The following is a 20,562-nucleotide window of genomic DNA, read 5'->3' on the forward strand; positions in this document are numbered from 1 at the left end:
GTTATCAAGAATTCCATGTGGCACTTGCCTTGATATTTCCCGTTCTTCCTTCTCTTGGGCTGAAAAAAAGAGGCTATCATGTCTTTTGGGGGCAATAGAGGCAGCTGAACGCTACACTTGCGGCTTGATCAAAGCCACCCGCGGTCGAGATGTGACTCTCAATTTGCTTGTATCCTACACCTCATGCTGGCGACTACTTAATAAACCTACAAGAAGAATTAAATTATTTTCTTCGATTTAAGTCTACAAAGTAGAAATCTGATCAATTCATTCTAAGCGTTAATAGATTAGCCCAGCACACCTTTAGAGTTGTTTGTATCGCAACTCGACAGTATTTAACATGATTGTTCCACTATTTATTGATAATTGAGTATGCATTATCGGGCAACTTAAAGTGAAATCATTAAATTATGTTGGAAAATTACAAGATAAGTACAAGATAAGTTTTTGGCAAAAAAACTCTAACTTGAATCTAGAGCTCCTAAAAACATTCATTTGACGAAATCGTGTGCTGAATGAATTCCTTCCGTAGCTTCTTATTCTTTAAGAACTTATTTAATAAGCTTTGGACAAAATTAAGTGATCTTAGTCGAGGTCCGCCGTGGCCCCAAAAAACGACACAACTGCGCCCGCTCAATCTCGCGGTCAGAAGCGCTCGAGAATTTTTATGGCCTGCGACTAACGGCGACACGAGCCGCGAATTCCTGTGGCATTTTTGTGCCTAAAAAAAACTGATGACATTGCGGCCATTTTCAGAGGGGAATATTGCCATGAGAGCGTCATGTGAGGGGAGTCCTGCCATGAGACCGTCATGTGATGGGAGTCCTGCCATGAGAGCGTCATGTGAGGGAAGTCCTGCCATGAGAGCGTCATGTGAGGGGAGTCCTGCCATGAGAGCGTCATGTGAGGGAGAGGGGAGTCCTGCCATGAGAGCGTCATGTGAAGGGAGTCCTGCCATGAGAGCGTCATGTGAGGGAAGTCCTGCCATGAGAGCGTCATGTGAGGGAAGTCCTGTCATGAGAGCGTCATGTGAGGGGAGTCCTGCCATGAGACCGCCATGTGAGGGGAGTCCTGATATGAGTGTACCCATGAACAGAATGATACATACAGCATGATAATAATGTGTTCATGAAAGAACACCGAGAAAAGTCATTAGAAGAATCAAAACGCGAGAGTAAAGCTATTTCCTCAGCGAGAAGGGAGTTGTGTCTGACTAGAGACCTGAAATGTGACCAACGCGGCTATTCCGGAGCTGAGAAAAGAAATAAAAGACTTTTTTTTTCTTCTCACCAAACTTTTGTTATGATTCTTAAATCTTAAATACTGACAATATCTATTCTTACTTAATCTAAATAAATAAGAGATCAAATCAGCATTTATGCAACGAACTTCTATGTGAATAATAAATGTTGATATTTATGTGTCATAAACTATACCTTCGATGTTAGGGAAGAAAACTAGAAAGCACATTAAAAAAATTCTGATTTACTGGCAAAAAAAATTCAACAATGGTGAAAGAATTTCGAAGCGGCATATGAATATAACAGTCAGCCTTCGTATAGTAAAGTCTCCTTACTGGACGTGCAATCTCGATACAAGCATTCACAACTTACGGTGTATATGATGAAAAAAGTTTCACGATGAAGCATCAGTCGCCTTGACTCTACTTGAAATTGTGGAATAGTTTTTTTTACTTGTTTCTTTGTTACCTGGACGCAGCTAAAGAGGACGATGCTCTTCAACATATCTCTTGACATTCATGCTTGAGATTTTTGAGAGTGTTTCTGAAATTCAGTAGAAAAGCGACGAATTTTTATCATATTTCATAAATAATAATAAACTGCAATGTGAATGTTGCAATTTGTTCATGATTTTCATGAATGGGGATTTCTATAATTTTTGAGTGGTATATTTCTAGTGACCAAACTTAATGGAAGCACTTGAATGCACTTTCTTTGTTAAGAAGTTGAGTGATCAATTTTGTCAACGTCTCCACGTGGACCAACTAAAAGGCTGCATAAAAACAAAAAATTTTTTAATTTAAGTGTTGCATTCTCTTCCCAGCAAAGTTTCTTTGTTAAAAGCCAAACACTTGACCTAATGGAACTGCGATGAGCGGCTCAACAGGCCGACGTTCTCCGGCCACATTTTTTGTGTCTCAGCGATGAGGCTGAACTTGTACTCAATCTTTGGGTCAAGCATTTAAGGGTGAGAGACGTTAAAATAAGGCATTTAAATAATATATTTCGCTCAAAAATCTTTTAATTCTTTCAATATTTTATTAGGTTCGTGATAAAATCAACTGATGTTATGGCCACATTTTATGGACGTGTTTGTGAAGGCGGCGCATTAGCGTGACCGGGGACTAGGAAGTCCCGAACTCATCATAAGGTCAAGGTTGTGCGTATGATTGATGTCTTGATGGAAAGCATCAAGTTCATATTATGCATTTCCCTCCTAAGAAATTTGCACCTTCTGAAAAAACTGATTTCTTTGTACGTGATAAATATTTGCCTGCAGTAACGATTTGCGTCATATAGCTTGAAAATCAAAAAATAAATATGTGTTATATTTCTCACTTGAAGATTCGTTTGCATCCCGTAACCTTGCGTCCACGTTTGCTTTGAATAATTTCTCGCGTTGGTCGCCTGAAGGCCAATTTGAGGCGGTGTGCTGGCCATCAATATCAGCGACGGGAGCGCGACATGCCACAATAGTCGCAGCGATGTGGCTCCTCTGAATAAAAATGACTCCATAGAAGAGACGCTCCCTGGGCCGTCGTTGCAAAGCTGTTGGTCTTCCGTGCAACCGCCGCTGAAAAATGATGAAAAATCGCTCAAGGTAAACTGTGTTCCAACTGGGCTTAGGGGGGAAGTGATGGCCCCGGGCGGAAAGAAAATTCAAAGACGTGCCTTGCGAATAATAACGCATGATGAATGGAACATCAATACGTCAGGTGTAGGGATGAAAATATCAGAAATTCGTTCTCGGTTTATGCATGTGGAAAATTAATTACAATGATCAAATTTGATGAAGGGTCTTTTTATTGCTCATTGACATTATTTATTTTCCAATGGTATCGTTGTCCTGCGTTGGAACTATCACCTGCTGTCATTTATTCTATTGCCTGACTTTAATTAAGTGCAATTTAGCAGTGCAAATCGAAATGCAACTGAAAATGCGGTAAATTTCTGTTAAATTTTGAGTGGATAATAAATTCCTTCGAATATTCTCAAAAATGTCTTTGATATTTAAGTTGTAATAGTGGCATATTAAAAGAATATTATCATGAAGAAGTAATTTTATCTTTAAAATTGAAAAAAGTAACTAAATTATTTCTTACCAGATTTACAATATGGAACTTTAGGGGTACTTTCGTTACAAAGCTAAAAGGCGAATGCTTGCAGAGCTTCGTTACAATCATGCATCGCATTCTTCGTCCAGCATTAAAATCAAGTATCCATTAAAATCAAGTATCCATGATAATCAAGTATCCATGATAATCAAGTATCCATGATAGCCATGATAATTCAGGAAAAATTTCTTCCGCTTATGGAACTGCCAATAACAAATCTTTATTTTTTTTAGTTGTATTAACGTCATTTTCAAGCGTTCTTGAAGGCCCATTCGACAATTGACATAATCGCCGAATTTATACCTCAACATTTTGTGAAGCATCAAAATGAGATTCACTTCCTCTTTTACGCATCGAAAATGTCTTTAACTTTAGCTAATCTCCATTGTGGGAGAATTTTATATGAATTGTGTAATTCTCATCAGGACTGGAAGCACAATGCGTGATCTCTGTTGTCGGCTCTCGAGATTATGAGCCCATTATTCTTCACCAAGCTCAAAGGAAAATAAACGATGTGCTGTTGAGCTCCACATTTGACAGTGGCATAATTGGCGTGTTCATCAACAGGCCTCTCTTTCTTAACGTAAAATTTATGAATATGTTCCTCGCAACTGCGGCAATTTATCACGCCTTCGCTCTCAAAAACCGATGCGGGGGAGCAACGGTTTTGATTTGATTTTTGCACGCAGGTGGCTAAAAAACCAACTCAGTTATGTGCAAAAATTTATAATACAGAATAATTTATGATGATCAATGCCAAAACGTTTAACAATAAATCTATGTTTAGGCTTACATATTTTTTGAGTAAAAATGTAATATTATTATACCTTCATAAATTTCAGTATTCATCTTTTAAGAGTAAGGCTACAGCTTTTGGAGGCAACATTGAATGCAATTCTTCCTCTCATGAGGGTTTACCCTTTAATTTCAGACTCAAATTAAAGAGATCACCGCGCGAGGCCCACACGACGTGCTGCTTCTGCTGCACGACACTTAACTTGCACGCGACCTGCAGAGCTGGAGCAGCAAACCTCTTCTTACCTGTTACGAATTACATTAAGAATATACCCAGTAAGGCTACAGCTTTTGGAGGCAACATTGAATGCAATTCTTCCTCTCATGAGGGCTTACCCTTTAATTTCAGACTCAAATTAAAGAGATCACCGCACGAGGCCCACACGACGTGCTGCTTCTGCTGCACGACACTCAACCTACACGCGACCTGCAGAGCTGAAGCAGCAAACCTCTTCTTACCTGTTACGAATTACATTAAGAATATACCCATTAATTTGTCTTAGTGAAAATGTTAGTGTAAGTTTAATGTGAAATTGGATTCTGCTCAAAACACGAGAAAGTCATTCCCGTCAGAGTCGTAAAGTTTTGATGTTAATATGGATTCTATTTTCAGTTTGTTTTAAAAAAATTTGCTTAAAATGATTTGTCTCATGACTTCGAGTTTACTTTTCGGCATGGTCACTCCTCCTTGAGATTTCTTCGTCAGCAGATGCCTTTGGTCCACTGTTTTTTCCTAAAATCGTACCTTTAGATTATATAAATTTTGGTTAGATTATAATTTATAACTTTCTTACCATAATGTTTCCATAGAAATATTTTGCTCAATTTTTTCCGACTACTGTATACGTGCTCCCGACTCCTCTCTTGTTCAAGGCTGTCCTCATTTCTTGGAACCAGAAAAGTTCAACTCCTGAGCTTCTCAATAAACTCATTTCTCGGTGTCGACGAGTTAGCTTAACTTCCTCAGCCTCGCAACTCACCTGAAATTAATCAGCATTGTTTACAGAAGTGACCTCTTCTCACCTTCTGAGCTCCGCAGCACACAATCTCTTGGGATCAAATGGGATGATCCCTAAATTAAATTTTAGCGTCTCACTTCGCAAGCTCCGTTCTTCCAAAATTAGGAAAAGTGTGGGAAGTTTAGCTCCGCTTAAAGCCCATGCAGGAACTTCTGTAGCGCGTCATCAAAATTCTTAGACTGCAATTATTGCTCCGAGTTCTACTTAGAATACTTCTGCAAATAGTAGACAAGATTCGTTAAGATCTACTCATCGTTTACCAAATGCTATTTTACATCTATTCACAAGATAAAACATTCCAAATTTAATTCATATTTTTACTTTTTTCAATTTTAAAGCAATTCCAAGATCGCCATCTTTTTTTAAATTAAAAATAAGCAGGGTTTTCAATTCTGAATTTATTGAGAAATTTTCGTTTGTCGAATTAAATTTTGTCACATTTGAAACACGATTTTCGATATACAGGGTGAACCAGAATTAAGTAACCCTTTTAATTTGTTAATAAATAAAAAACTAAGAACGTTATGAAGTTGAAACTTGTTTTATTTAAAAGAAGAACAATTTTATGGTAATATTGTATCATAGTTACGTCATTATCCTGTATAGCTTGCTAAATTTGTGTTTAATTATCAAGCCTTAAATTTTCATCATGATTCGCTACAGCAAAGAAGAAAGAACGAAAATTCTGCAAACCTACATCAGGACGATGTCAATAACAGAAGTTCAACGAATTTAAAATATATTATATTTAAAAACTAGGATACAATATTACCATAAAAATGTTCATCTTTTAAATAAAACAAGTTTCAACTTCATAACGTTCTTAGTTTGTTATTTATTAACAAATTAAAAGGGTTACTTAATTCTGGTTCACCCTGTACTAGCCCAAATTTTTTCCTTTTCCAATTCGAACTATATACATCATCAAAAATTGTTTGTTATGATCCGAATCAGAAGGAGACCAACCGAGGGTAAGAATTTGCCGAATGAATTCACGTATTTGAACTATCGGCAAGCGTGAGACAGTTGCACACACACGTGTTTTCTGCTGTAATGCAGTAGTACCATTTAAATTTCTCTCAATCACCAGCAACTCTGCAGCAAGTATCACGTTTCAAGCATTAATAAGAGATATTAAAGGTATAATATTCATTTTTCCATCATCTCACTGATTCTCGTCATGGAACACGACACAAAAGCGTGCCGGCGGAGATGGTTTCCCTCATCAGCATCATTGAGTGACTGCAATGGAGCTAAAGGAACACCATCTGTCTGGGAACGATAAGATCTGTCGTTGCCATGCAGCCTCGCTGATCGAGCGCGGCGCTGCTTATATCTGGGCACCGTTAAGAGGCTCGTAAATGACACGAGCTCTCGACTGCTTCATATCTTTTTGTCACAAACAAATACTGCATGGGATCGTATTGTACCACATGCGGCTGACTTTCTATCACAAATGGATACTTGACATAAACATCGTTCTCAGTTCCGAGAATTTTGTCACTGTCGGAGTCACGTAGTGCTACTGGCGCCGTCTCTCTTTCTTACCAATCCCAATAACTGCCCGTGCAGTAAACATGGCGCTACGTTATTTCGTGACTCCGTTCCTCTGCTGCAATCAACATAAATTTTCACTCATCATCAAATCCAACACCCATTCACCCATTTTTTATAAATCTTGACAGTCATAAAGTAGCCACCACCATTGGTCATGGTAAATCTTCTGCCCATGCATCTCCTGTTTGGAATATCAAGGATAAGGTGGCGGGCAATGATGCAGCATCGCTCCTGCATTATTTCCTCTGATGGTATGATGATCAAATCTTGGCATCAGATACATATATGTACGTCATGGTGTTACCTCACCCGTAATAATCGTATGATGTCTATGGTGGTGAGAGAATGAACGGCGTTTTAAACTGCAAGATCAGACCAGGATAAGATTTTATTGCAAATGTAGGAATTCTTGTTGTTTCTTTTGCCCAAACAAAATATTTTTAAAGCGTTGCGCTCAAAAAAATGCGTATCCAGCTTTCACGCAAAAAAATATATATATCCTGCGCATTTTGTCTAATTTATCGGCTGATATAACGTGATATTTCTCTCGGAAAATTCATCGTAAATTTTTGGAGCATTCATAAAACATATGAAAACGAATTCTGTTTGAGCTTAAAAATTTCCAAATAAAAATGTTAAATTGCACCCCGGATTATTACTTTGGATGCCACAACATAAAGATACTATAAGGCGGTCCATCGAATCAGGGAGCCTCATAACACATGAATCATTCACATCATCGTGGTTGCGCCTATGAGATTGCTCATAAATAAACGAACCTGCACGAGGGCAATTGACATTCATTTCATGAAACTGGCTCCTGATCCTCATATGATCATAACTATCAATCGTAAGATTTAGCCATTCAAGCCCTCAATAGGCCAGCTTGATGATAGAATGGCCAAAAATTTGGCCTAGTTTAGCTCATGAAAACCGATGAGATTCGAGCCTAAAATTTAGAAATTTTCACAACTCTGCACATTCTTTGAACCTTCTCAACGCACATGGGATGCGAGGCTGGCAATTTGCATCCACCACGCCTCTCCAATCCTGAATCCGAATATCTCGAAGGACCTGTAACTCATGGCCGTTATTGATGATTGTAACGACCGCACCTTTGAGGGAGAACTACTCGCGTGCGCACAATGAATTTAAATGAGAAAACCGAGATCAACGATGGGACATTTATCATTCATGCGCTATGTTCCTTACTAACATTTTCAGCCGAACCAAAAGCATAAAAAATTAAAATACTGGTTTTAAACAAACTTATGACAAATTTCTTCACAACTACCTTCGTAGTAGCTATATCAAGAACACTCATGATTTTAACGTTAGATTTTCATTTTTTTTTGGCCTGAGCAAAAACTCATAATAATACATAGGAAAAATTTGCAGGGACGAATGAAACATTTGATTTCAGGCAGGATTTATGGACTCCAACAATTTTCTTGCTCAATCTGAGCGTTAGTGTATGTTCTGAATTAAGCGAATGGCAGAAATTTGCTTGGATTCAGACGAAAGAGTAAATTTTTGAACATTATATGCTTGTTAGTAAATAATGTTTATAACGCGAGCATTTCGTCCGATTGAATTCCTGCAAATTTCGGGCATTGCGCGACTTGAAGAAATTCATTCATGAAGAAATTATGATGAATTTTAGGTTGTTTGAATTTATACTCTAAGATGAATTATAAAGATCTACCAGTTCAGTTCTTTGAAGAGTGTCTCGTATTTTATACCTGTACCGATGCTATAAAATGTCACGAGAGGAGAGCAGCAACCGCTCTATCGGCCGACTCGCCCACCGTCGACAGGCCTAGGCTTGTAAAGGTCGGCGCTCAGGCGCTGCACGTTCGTCAAGTTTGCTCGTCATATTAACACTAAATATGTTTCGATTGCGCAAAGTCCACTTAAATGGTTTCCACAAATGCGGTGCGAAAATTTTTTTATAGAAAATAATAATAATGAAACGTTCGACAAATCACAGAACTTTATATGTTGGAGCATTACCTTTCCTCTCAAAATACTCAATATATTATTTGATTTGTTCTCCGGTGCCAGAAAATATCGAATCTATACATATAAAATTTCCTGAATGCTGTTATCTGCCACGGATCACTAAATACTACAATATCCAGACTCTATTGGTAATTATTGTCTCAGTAAAGTAACAATATTACAGAATAGCTTGATCAGTGAGTAGAAACTTGTTTTACAACTTCATTGGGAAACAGTTGCCAATATAGTACCCCGTCGTCGGATATTCGGCATTCGCGTGACTCGAGCTCATGAATCCTGCCTTACATTCGGTGAGTGTAATGCGTGCTTGCTTGCTCTCCAATCACGAGTGTGGATGAGAGGGCTATAAGACAATGACGTCACATAATTATGTGACGCAAGTCCTTCTAAGCTTTGTAATTTGGAATGCAATCTAATTCAACCCGAACAAGGATTCAGCGTTAGTTTAAAGCATACATGGGCATTTTATGGTATTCATGGAACTTTAACTTGATATCTTGATAATTTCGAAACAATATGGTCCTAGTTTTTTTCTATAGTCCTATAGTTGCTCTGAAGCTCTGGCTTATTAGTTCAAAAGCATATATGTACATTTTTACCAATAAAAACGAGGCCCAACTAATGCAGTTAAGCAAGCTCCAAGTAAGCCGTTATGTTCCCACTTAACAGCAATTCAACATTAAAGCCATGTTGCTTGCAGTCAATAGGCATTGAGATAAGATTACTTTGGTTAATGCAGTGCCTGTACGATGAGACTGGTTGATGCAGTGCATGTAGTCAGTTTTGTCTATGCAGAGCAGGTATGAGTAGCCTCCTTTTGATGTAAAGCATGTATGATTGGACAGATATGATGTTTTGCATGCATGAATGCATTGGTCAATGGTCAGGTTTTATGCACTGCATGTATGATTGTTTGGTTCGATTCATCGCATGCATGATTGTTTGGGTTCGATACATCGTATGAATGATTGGTCAGAATTGATGTATCGCATGTGTGATTGTCTGTTTCGATGCATAGCGTGTATGATAATCTGGATTGATGCAGTGCATGTATGATTGATTTGGATAGATGGACTGCATTTATGATTGATTGGGACTGACAATCATGCATCACAGGACTTTATTTCTATGTTCTCAATGTCCACATTTAACTTGAAGAACTGTTCCAATTTGTTGAGCTGCTGAACACTCTCAAGCAATGACGATGTTCCGGAATATTACGGTGCCCGTGAACGGCCAGATCAGATCAGAGCCTCAGGTAAGATTTAATCGGTCGATTAATCCTCTTGGCTTCTCCAGATTGATTAATCACTGCTATCCAACATATCATACGAAATATATTCAGTAAGCAATATTTTGCCATTGCATTCCTGATTCGATATGACTGGAAGTCCAACTCACAACGTGGCGCATCATTATATAGTAAAGAGCTTGTAATGTATTTTTCTTGACCACGTAATATTATTGATCAAAATGCATTTTCAACAATGTGCGCCACGAAAAATATTAAAATAAATAAGAAACCATAATATCCATTTTCTTTCAATATAAAATTAAAGGAGTTCGTCTACGCGTCAAATTAAGCACTACTGTTGATCTATTTCACGCTTGTCGATGAATGAATGTTACCTATGTATTTCACGCAAATATATCTTGGTTTTATGCAGCTTCTTAATCATTTGATGGCTGTGCACGTAACCGTGCATAAATTCCCCGTCAATAGGATACTTTCGGTCGACGAATGGTATTTGTTCAAGATCATGCTAGCTACATATACATATAGGCTTGTAACTCCTAATACGCTCGCTCTACACACGCATCAATCCACTCATCAATCCACGCATCAATCCGCGCATCAATCCACGCATCAATCCGCGCATCAATCCACGCATCAATCCACGCATCAATCCACGCATCAATCCACTGCAGCTTCTGAGTCTCTGCAGGCCAGCTTATCAAGTTAGGTCTCTCGCAGCTGTTGAAACGGCCGAGCATTCGTGTTCACGTCAGCGCTCCTCTAGTTGATTATCTTCCACATTCCGGGAATAGAGATCCTGAACAGAACCCGTGAAATTTGATCAAGGAGAATTGTACTGAAAAAAAAACACTGCATCGAATTTCCGTAAGAATCCAATAGGACCAAGCCACTTAATGAGTGTCTATTTCCAATGTTGTCGCGGTGACACTGCTGAGGCTCGGTCGGTCTCCGTTACGAACTTCAGAGTTACTTTCACTTCACGTCTCTGTGAAGCAGATGAGTGCTCATGATATCAAGGGAGAAAAATCACGTTATATATATGTTAACCTTGCTATCATCCAAGAGATACGAGGTCTATTTGTTAGAGGAAATGACTTCGTTCCTCGACATTTCGTACTCTGAAATTGCTTTTCCCGAAAACTTTTGCCCTCTATACATTTCTTTTCGCATCGCGCAACCGAAAACATTCTACTTCAGTGGGACAACTGTTTACTGTTTACATATGACGGTTTTGCACCTTCTGCGCCGTACTCTGTATTTTTACAAGCAATATATGTCTATATAAAATTGCAATAACACTGAAACCAAGGCATCAGAGGACATTTAATTGAGTTGTTGGTCTATACGAGTATTTGACGAGTATAAAATGCAACCTGACGTATTTTATATTGTTGTCGGGTCGTTCGNGGGAATCTTAGTAAGTACTAAGACCTATCTTAGTAAGTAGTAACCAATATTCAAAGGCGTCTAAACCTAAATGGAAGAATTATTGCACAGAAGAGGATTATATACAGTATATATATTAACAAATATTGATTCACAAAATTTTTCATTAATTAAGAAACTTTTTATTAAAAAATATTATTAATATTGAACTCAAAAAGCGATAATCAAAAGCTGAGATCGACCAAAGATTTTACTTAAATTGACGACGATATATGTGCGTGGATGTTTCGTGCACTTGGAGAATGCAAAGAGTGGAGTTGACTGAACGGAAGTCCGACGCTACATTTCAGCGTGCACTCGTGGATGCAATGCATAAAGTAGATGAAATACATTTTACATAAAAAATCTGCAAATTATTCTATTGTAATTCGAGTGTTACTGCTCATACGTTGCACAGAGAAACGTTCTCAATTTTGAATGAGTTCTCTTAGTAATGCCTCCTTGGTTTCATAGGTTTTAGATTGACCAAGTCCTAAGAAAATTACTCCAAATTTTTTGTTGCAGGTTACCTCAGCTTCTCGGGAAACCAAACCAGCCCAACGGATCAGATGGAGGACGAGATTCTGAGCGTTCGTTACGAGGACGGCATCTGGAGTGAGCCATACTTCGACTGCGGAGGAGGCAACATTTGGATGCTCACGTATACAGTTCCCTTCTTCGGCTACCACGCCGGCAAGTACCACTTCAAGTGAGTGGTACCAAGGGTCTATATGTTCAGTGATCGCTTGACAATTTATGGGAATTTTATTGTTCAAGTGTAATGACTAGAGTCATATGCCAATACAATCAACAAATAATAATTCAGGACATTGTCTATCAACCCCATTTTATAAAATGCCTATTTGGACGCTCATCTAATAATAATCTTATCTAATAATGATAAAATCTAATTAATAATAATAATAATAATCTTCGACCTCAATTCTTTTATATTAACGTTAAAATTTCCCATTGTTCACGCTTATTGCACAAAATTCGAGGAATGTGAGACTTCTGATAAATTTGGTTGACCAATTTATCTTCATAAAAAGCAAATTAATAAAACTTAATTTGTTATCGAGATATTCGTAATTCAGTCGAGAAAAATTATATGGACGCTGTAGCATGCTTTGAATGAGCGTTTTTTTTGTTTATTCTATTTGCAATTTGAAATTTTCTTGGATAGGTAAAATCTGCACCGATGCGCAGGCCAGAAAATGTAAAAGAATGCAAATAAAACACGAACTTTAATTAAATTAATCTCAAACCCTTATTGTTGTGCACACCAAAATATTTAGTATCAGTCTTAAAATATCATTCAGATGGACATTTACCAAATGAAATAATAAAAACCTTTTCAAATTTATTTTTGACTGGCATTAACATATTAATATTATTAATATTTAATATTAATTAATTTATAATTCGTCGGTTCAACATGAAGTAAAAATATTTCTGCAGGACTAAGGACGAAACACCAGATAAAGTTTTAACATCAAAACCATCTCGATTTACCTATTAACATATATCCGATATGAATTCGCCAATTAGTATTTTATGATCAAGTTTCACGTGAGTGAGCACCCTCTGAAGCGTAGCATTGTTCAAATCCTTACTTCAAAATACAATCTTACATTGAGATGACAACGAACAATGACCTTGTCATGCATTGTTATGTCTATTTTCGACGGAGACTTTCAATAAATTCGCGTTTTAAGACATCATTAATGCCTCAACTCCGAGCTCTGCCGGTTTGCTATATCACTTAACCAAAATACGACACTACATCACAAATCATACAAAGATTTTAATCACTAAAAATATAAAAATGTAAATCACATAAAATCACGCAAAATGAGATAAAATCTCTCAAAGTTTAACTATATAAGTCACAAACAAATTACTAAGGCAACGAAACGATGGAGTGCAAGAATTACACTTCGCACCTTAATGAACGACTAAATGAATATGATATGATATGCTTATGCTGCTGTTATGGGCAAAGTAATAACATTCAACTGCGATCTAAATTATTATTTTGGTCAAATTTATTCAGGCATTTATTTCAGGAGCTTCAAATCTGACGACATTTGCTATATTTTTTGGTTCTTGTGATTCCAGTTCATCAGTGCACGCGGCCTTGCAATTTTATAACTAAATCGGATGAAATATATTCTCAGTCTCATCTTATAATGAGCGAACCATGCAATATAATGATTTTTCTGTTGGCTCTTTGTAAATTCTGCTCATGGTAAATTCGTACAACAAAAATAACTTGCAAATCGATTGCAAGCTAATCATTTGACCAGATCCTATAATTACTCAGTAAATCAACGAGGTCTTCATAGTTCGATGATCCACAGTCGGATAATTATTGTTCCTCGATTGCATTTATGACGAACAACAAATTTGCAATGCCTTATTTCTAATTCATATTTTTATGGCGCATTAAATATTTTCCATGTTTTTAGTGGTTTCTCAGCCTGTAATTTCATATCTAATCTAAAATGATAAATGAAAACATGATTTTAGCAAAATAATCAGGATCAAATCAGTTTTTGACAAGTCTGATATCTAATCCATAATGCAAATAGTTGATCCGTTCATTGTGCTGGGTGTGCAATATTTTGAAAGTAATTTAATTCATAAATTTAGTTACTGCTGGATTTATTATCGATAGCGAGCAGCTTTCTTTTTTTTTGCTCGTGGACTTACTTCCTTAGGAAAGTTGCTGACGTGCACGGTGGTGTTATGTGCCGCAAGTTCCGCAAATTATTTGCTGTATCATGAAATTTAGTTAATTTTTTTAGTTGCTTTTGAAACTAGAACCTCCTCACATTCGCATTGGGAATCTCATCTTGTCTCATTCATTCATCACAAGAATGGATGGGATTAGAGGTCTCATTGAACACAATAGGCGATAACATGAAACCTTCGTTCCAAATTGCGTTTTTCTGAATTACCGATTCGCTTTCTATTTTTCAAATGTTCGGGTGTTTGTGGCTAGACTGTGGCACCGTAATTCCCGAGCCACTCTTTCTAGCACCTTAATAGCTACGTTATATTTTGTTTAACGTAAGTTACGTAACACATGCAACTGTGTTCCGTTGCCTTCAGAAAGAACGAACCAATGCATCACAGCGGAGTGCGTTATTCAACCAGAAAAATCGTTTGAGTTCCGCAAAAATTGCGGTCCGAGGTCAAAAATTCATTCCAGGTGAAAACTTCAGTTAAATTTTAATGGCATACAAAATAGCTTAATGAAACAACAGCGCCTGGTTTTGAGGTTATATTCATCGTGATGCTGATGATTTTGTTGTGTACTGCCAGCCTACATTGCTAACCAGCGCGGTATATCCGAAATCATAAGAATTTAACGTTAGAAAACCTCCCGCAATGAAGTATTGCAAGTAATAAAAATTGATGATTAAAATTGGTGAATATGCATACATTCTTGCCTAATGTTTCGGTTACAATTCGCTTACGGCTTTCTTTTCATCTTGGGAATCTTGTTACAATTTAATGCTCCTCTAAAACCAATCACAAAATAACGTTACTAATAAATGTAATTCATATTATATTTTGATACTCCTCGCGTCGTGAATTTCACAAACTAAGACTTGGCATCTTTCCGCATTAGCGAAATCATGTCAAGAACTCCACTCATTCATACTTTTCGTATTTTTGTTCAATATATGTGAACTAATTTATTCAAAACTCGCCATGAAACATGCAGAGCTTGAAATTAATAACAAAGGTATTTTTTTGGCATGAAAGATAGCGGAATAAAATATGGCATTAAACTATAGCTACCTCTGAAAATAATGAACATAAGCTTCACTGTTTAGATTTCACGCCAACATCGAGCTCGTGTTGGCGCTCACATTGAATATTCAAGCGCTTCACGAGCCGACCACAACTAAACTATCCGCTAGCTAAAATTTTCACGTCGTGTAAATTTTAAGCGAAACTGTTTTTAATTAAAATATTGGTGATATTTTAATGATATAATTTCTTGAGTATGTCATTATTCTGCTTCACTTGATTTCATTTTGGAATATTGCCTGCTGGTTAGTTACAACATTTATTGTATTTTTTATTATTGTTTGTGTACGAAAGATTTCTAGTTTGAAGATAAGGTCAAGATTTGCATACCAAGATTTTCAATCTCTGATTTCTTGCACAAATTAACATATACATTTTAAAAATTAGTATTATTGAGCCCAAATCTTCATTTTCGATATTTTCCCTCAGTCTGAAATATCTTATCATAAGCTAAAGTAAATGAAACAAAAAAAAATAAAATTTTTATAAAAAACATTTCCTAGAAAGGCTCCAATTTAGTTTGTCTTCACAATGTCGTCTCTGCGACAGTGAGGCTGCGGCAGCCAATACCAGACAGCATGTGGAATTTCTGCCCTGAGAAATAAGCTTTCCCTGACACTCTCCGCGTGTCTGAGAGATGAGATAATATCGTTTTCTAGTGCGTGGTAAAAAGGGATTTCTGATGCGTAATATAATATGAAATATTGTCATAAATCTGTAGTAGACTTGTCACGTAGGATAAGTTAATTGGCAGATTTATTAATACCAGTTTTCGACGTTGTTTTATTAAAACAGATATGATAGATGGATACATGAATCACATGATTTCATCTCGCCTCACGTCTCCCTGAATAACTGTTGCGTAAATTCATAGAAACTAATGAAAGAAAAAAATGTTTAATTAAAATTTCGCTTCAGAAACCAGAGGAGAGTATATATATATACTATAGTTATACCCTCGTTATCCTAATATATCGCATAAATTCCTCGTGTATTCTAACGAAGGCTGTTCATTTTTAGTATCTTCAACGATGTCTGAGTTTCTTTTTTACGGGTGCAAATTTTGGACAAATTCTCTAATGGGTTTTACCGTTTTTACATCAACCTATGCCCGAGATCGAGAGCGTCTCTGCCATTCATCAAAATGAAAGTAAGGTTCGCCAAAACTTGCATTCGAAGTAGGGCAGTCCAGCCATTTTTCACGGCCTGTCAAACGAATTGCAAAAAGCCAACTGGAAATGCCACAGTCACCCATGCCATCCATCACCGCCGATGTGAGGTGCAAGCCACAGCTATCGTGGCTAACGAGCTTCGAGTCTGCCTATTTTTTGCATTGCGTAATAAAGAGTGCTGCGCGATCTCTCGTAGTATTTCTATGTAAGCTGTTTTCAAGGAAATAAAGTGTATACATCGTTTATAACGTGTAAAATATTATTGTTCCTATCTTTATTAGTATCATATACTCGTATGACTGAGCGAATTTGACCATCACATCAGCAAGCAAAATTGTTGCTATATGAGGTTGTGCCAATCGACCTCCTGCAGGTATATGAATGTTTCTTTCACCTGACTGATTGTTTCTTTCACCTGCGTGATTCATTTAATTCACAAATGAAACACTCAGAACATGGCCCCAGCACAACAATAACATGTGATGTATGTATCAACAATCGTAGCACGATAAATGTTCCTGCAGTTTCCTGCGGAACTGACACATGAGCACAACACGGAGTCCAATTAAGTCCGCTAGCGGACAATGGAGTGTCCGCCAATCAGTGTCACGCGGTGACTGAACTTCAAAGCTTTCACGTAAATTGCTAGAAAAATCAGGTAGCCACTAGTTGAACTTATGACAAATATTACCTGCGATTATGACGATACATCACGAATTTGAAGTCTGGTAAATGTGTGTTTACATTTGAGAAATTTACCATAAAATCTTTTACAGTTTTACAAACATTGTTTACATTAAAGCATGTAGTTTTACATTAAAAAAACACTATTCGCAGCCTACACATGGCGCCTGCATTATGAAGCACTATATAAGCACATCTAATGTCTCAAATAGGGAGTCGAATTAAGATCAATGTTGCCACACATGGGGGTTACAATTTCGCTTTTCATCTTGTGTAAACCGATAAATGAACGTGGAATATTGCTTCTTAAAAGTTTGTTTAAAAGTGGAACTAGTCGCCTTTTAAATTTTTTCAACATGTGACGTTGAGCGTGAACAGGTCTTTGCCAGAATCTTCAGTAGATTTATATCGAAAGTCTAGTGCTAACCTGAATTCTGCCTAAGCGTATCTGCTGTTTCGAATTGGTTGTATACAAGCAATCAAGATTGACTGGCAGGTTACAGACAAGTTGAAAATTTTCGAGAATTCTTTTCCTATACATGGAGAGGCAGTCTTGTTACGCCAACGTTGTTCTCAGGCCTCGAGTTGTTCCGAAACTAATTCGAGGTTTGCAATTTCTTCCTTTGAGGAACTAGAACGAGTTTGAATCACAGCAGTTTGTTATTTTTCTGCGATTTATGAACTGCTGTTATTTAAATGGGAAAAATTCAACACAGTTTTTAGTAACAAGAGTTTTCATCCGATATTTGAATTGGAAATTCGTTCAAAGTCGTGGTTTTTGTTTAAAGAAAATCTACAAATAAATGTCGACCTAAATACAAAAAATTCAATAATTACTCGTTGCCATATAGGATATTTTGATTCTAAAGAAAATTCCTGTTCGGGAACATCGGCCAACACGGAAACTAGACTTGCTGTGACCATTCCTTAAACTGAGCCACAACATGACTATAATACTGGCATGTAGAAGGAAACGAATCCCTCCGTCAAGCGTGTAGGCATGGCTGTAATATCGACTAAAATGGCAACAACCAATAATAATTAATTTCTTGCAGCGAATGATAACAATAGCCGTTGTTCATGCGTGCGAAAATGTTATGAGAATACTGGCTTCTAGATCGCTGGGTGCGAGGTTGAAGTAATTGCATTTAAGGTCATTATGTAGCAAAGTCCTGTTGGGACCTTCATGTAAATCTTTCAAAAAGCGATGCTATTTCTCCCTGCGTCTAATAGTGCAACATGATGGTAGACATGCAACATCATTCCTATTTGATAGCTGAACATTATTATTGAATCAAAAGTTTAAAAATTATGTTTTTTAGACATCACTTTCTCATGCTACTTTTGAAAGAAAATGGTGTTGACAGTAAATTCGGATGATTTGTTGTGATGCACATTTAAAGTTCATAAAGGCAAAGGCAAAAGAAATTTAGCTTAAAATTAAAATATTCTTAATGAGCTGCCTTTTCACTGCTTCGATGAAATAATTTTATTGTAGTTCATATAAATCGGGGCCATCAAATTTAAAATCTCGCTATGGTAAAGCTAATACGAATAAGGCTGGAAAATGTTTGAAGTAATCAACAGAGCAGAAAGAAGGCCAAGTTTATATCATGGTGATGTATTCACGTTACAAATTTTTTTTTGCAAAATCTTCAACCACCAAAATTGGCAATCGATTTCCATTTGATTACTAAAGAGTTGTTTTCCGACGAGGGAAGGAGTTGTTAGGAATTACTGCCCAAAAGCTTTATTTCGATGGCTTCCCAACTTAATTTAGCATAGATTCAAAATTGGTACATTTCTTCATGACTAATTTTAACTACTCATTTTCTTCTGCTAGAGGTACGAGCAGTATAGATGCCGAGCTCAGTTATTCATTAATTAATTCTATGACAAACTCAAATGCCTTTTCGGGGTTTATTCGCCTGAAACCGACATTCGACATATTTTTGATGATGTGTGTTCAAACAAATGGAACACATATATTTTGATGTGTTCCATTTGTACAGCTGCGACGGCATCAATTCATCCCACAATTATTCCGTTTTGCTGAAAGACGACGAGGGTGAGACCTAAACGTTTCCAGGAGGAATTTTTATTTACTTTGGAGGATATTAAGTGTTCGTAATCCTGCATTGACGCAGGGAGGAGCGCTGCTAGCATTTGTTGTGCAAGCCTTTATATCTGACTTTATCTATTCTTACATCACATCTCTAGGTTTACAAAGGGATGAGTGGTGTAGTCATTTGTTCCACATTCCATTACTTATGACTTGATTGGCAGTTCACATCACATCTCTTATCTGACAGAAGGAGGAGTGGTATAGTCATTTGTTTCACCCTCCATTACTTATGACTTGATTGACAGTTCACATAACATCTCTTATTTGACAAAAGGAGGAGTGGTATAGTCATTTGTTCCACCCTCCATTACTCATGACTGATTGGTTGTTCACATCACATCTCTTATCTGACAGAGGCACGAGCGGCATAGACATCGATCTGCGGCGGGTGGACATCGACCAATGTCCTCTGCCCGCTGGCTCCACGGCCCTCAATATCTTCGCTGCCTCCGACAAATGCAAGAAAAGAACAACGCAAGTGAGTCCGCCGGAAATATGTGCCTGTGTTGATTTATTGGACGGAAATGAATTTAAATAGAGTGAAACAAGATGATAATTTTTGGCATGAGAGGGCTCTTGCTTTCACACAATTTTATTTTCAAGGAATTTCACGTCCAACGAACAAATTTATTATCAAAGTGAATTAATTTAATTCATAAACGTCCCTGCCGGTACTCAGTTTGTAATTGTTAACTTTGGAAGGAATAATGACGAATAATTGCGCATATTAAGCATTTAAAAACTATGAGGTATTAAAAGCTCCTGCTATTTTATCAGCAAGTGGTAGACGGTCGATTATTGATGATGCGCGTTGTTTTTTTAGCGTGACGAATATAACGAGATTTCTGTCGCTGTAGTTGAGTTTCATGCTAACAAGTTCACAATTAATTCCTGTCCCTAAAATTATGTCAGTAATCAAATGCCGTCTTCTGTTATTTGGAGATAAATTCGTGTTTAATTTTTTAAAATGACATCATGAACTTAATTGAAAAAAACTTTCCGAAACGTTTGTTTGAGGAAATTATTCACCACTTATATACCACTTATGTACACTACAGTCTACAGGTCAATTAATCAACGCTCTAGTGATTAATTTCTTGATGAGCTCATCATTTTCTAACAAACTTGCTTTTGTATCCGAAACTTGTTGACAACTGACTCGGTGCAAAGTAAAAACAAACAGTTAACTTCCTAAATTTTTTTGCCGTGCCCGAAGGCATTAGTAGAAAATATCGCAAATTTATTTCTTACTATTCAGCACTCATGACGTTCTCGACTAATGAGTTCCTTAGGGTAGTCTTTAATGAGCCGATAAATTGAGTTGA

The 20,562-nt window shown here is 37.1% G+C and overlaps 1 protein-coding gene across 1 annotated transcript in view; it reads left to right on the forward strand.

The window, feature by feature from the left end:
* The window catches only part of LOC108676665, a 112,906-nt gene that overhangs the window by 52,280 nt on the left and 40,064 nt on the right, over positions 1–20,562 (forward strand). Inside the window, exons 2-3 of the mRNA XM_018164781.2 lie at positions 11,957–12,140; positions 19,592–19,715. Of these exons, the coding sequence (XP_018020270.1) occupies positions 11,957–12,140; positions 19,592–19,715 (308 nt within the window). The remainder of the gene's footprint in view (positions 1–11,956; positions 12,141–19,591; positions 19,716–20,562) is intronic.

This window comes from Hyalella azteca, unplaced genomic scaffold, assembly GCF_000764305.2.
Source record: "Hyalella azteca isolate HAZT.00-mixed unplaced genomic scaffold, Hazt_2.0.2 contig8774, whole genome shotgun sequence".
Taxonomy (NCBI): domain Eukaryota; kingdom Metazoa; phylum Arthropoda; class Malacostraca; order Amphipoda; family Hyalellidae; genus Hyalella; species Hyalella azteca.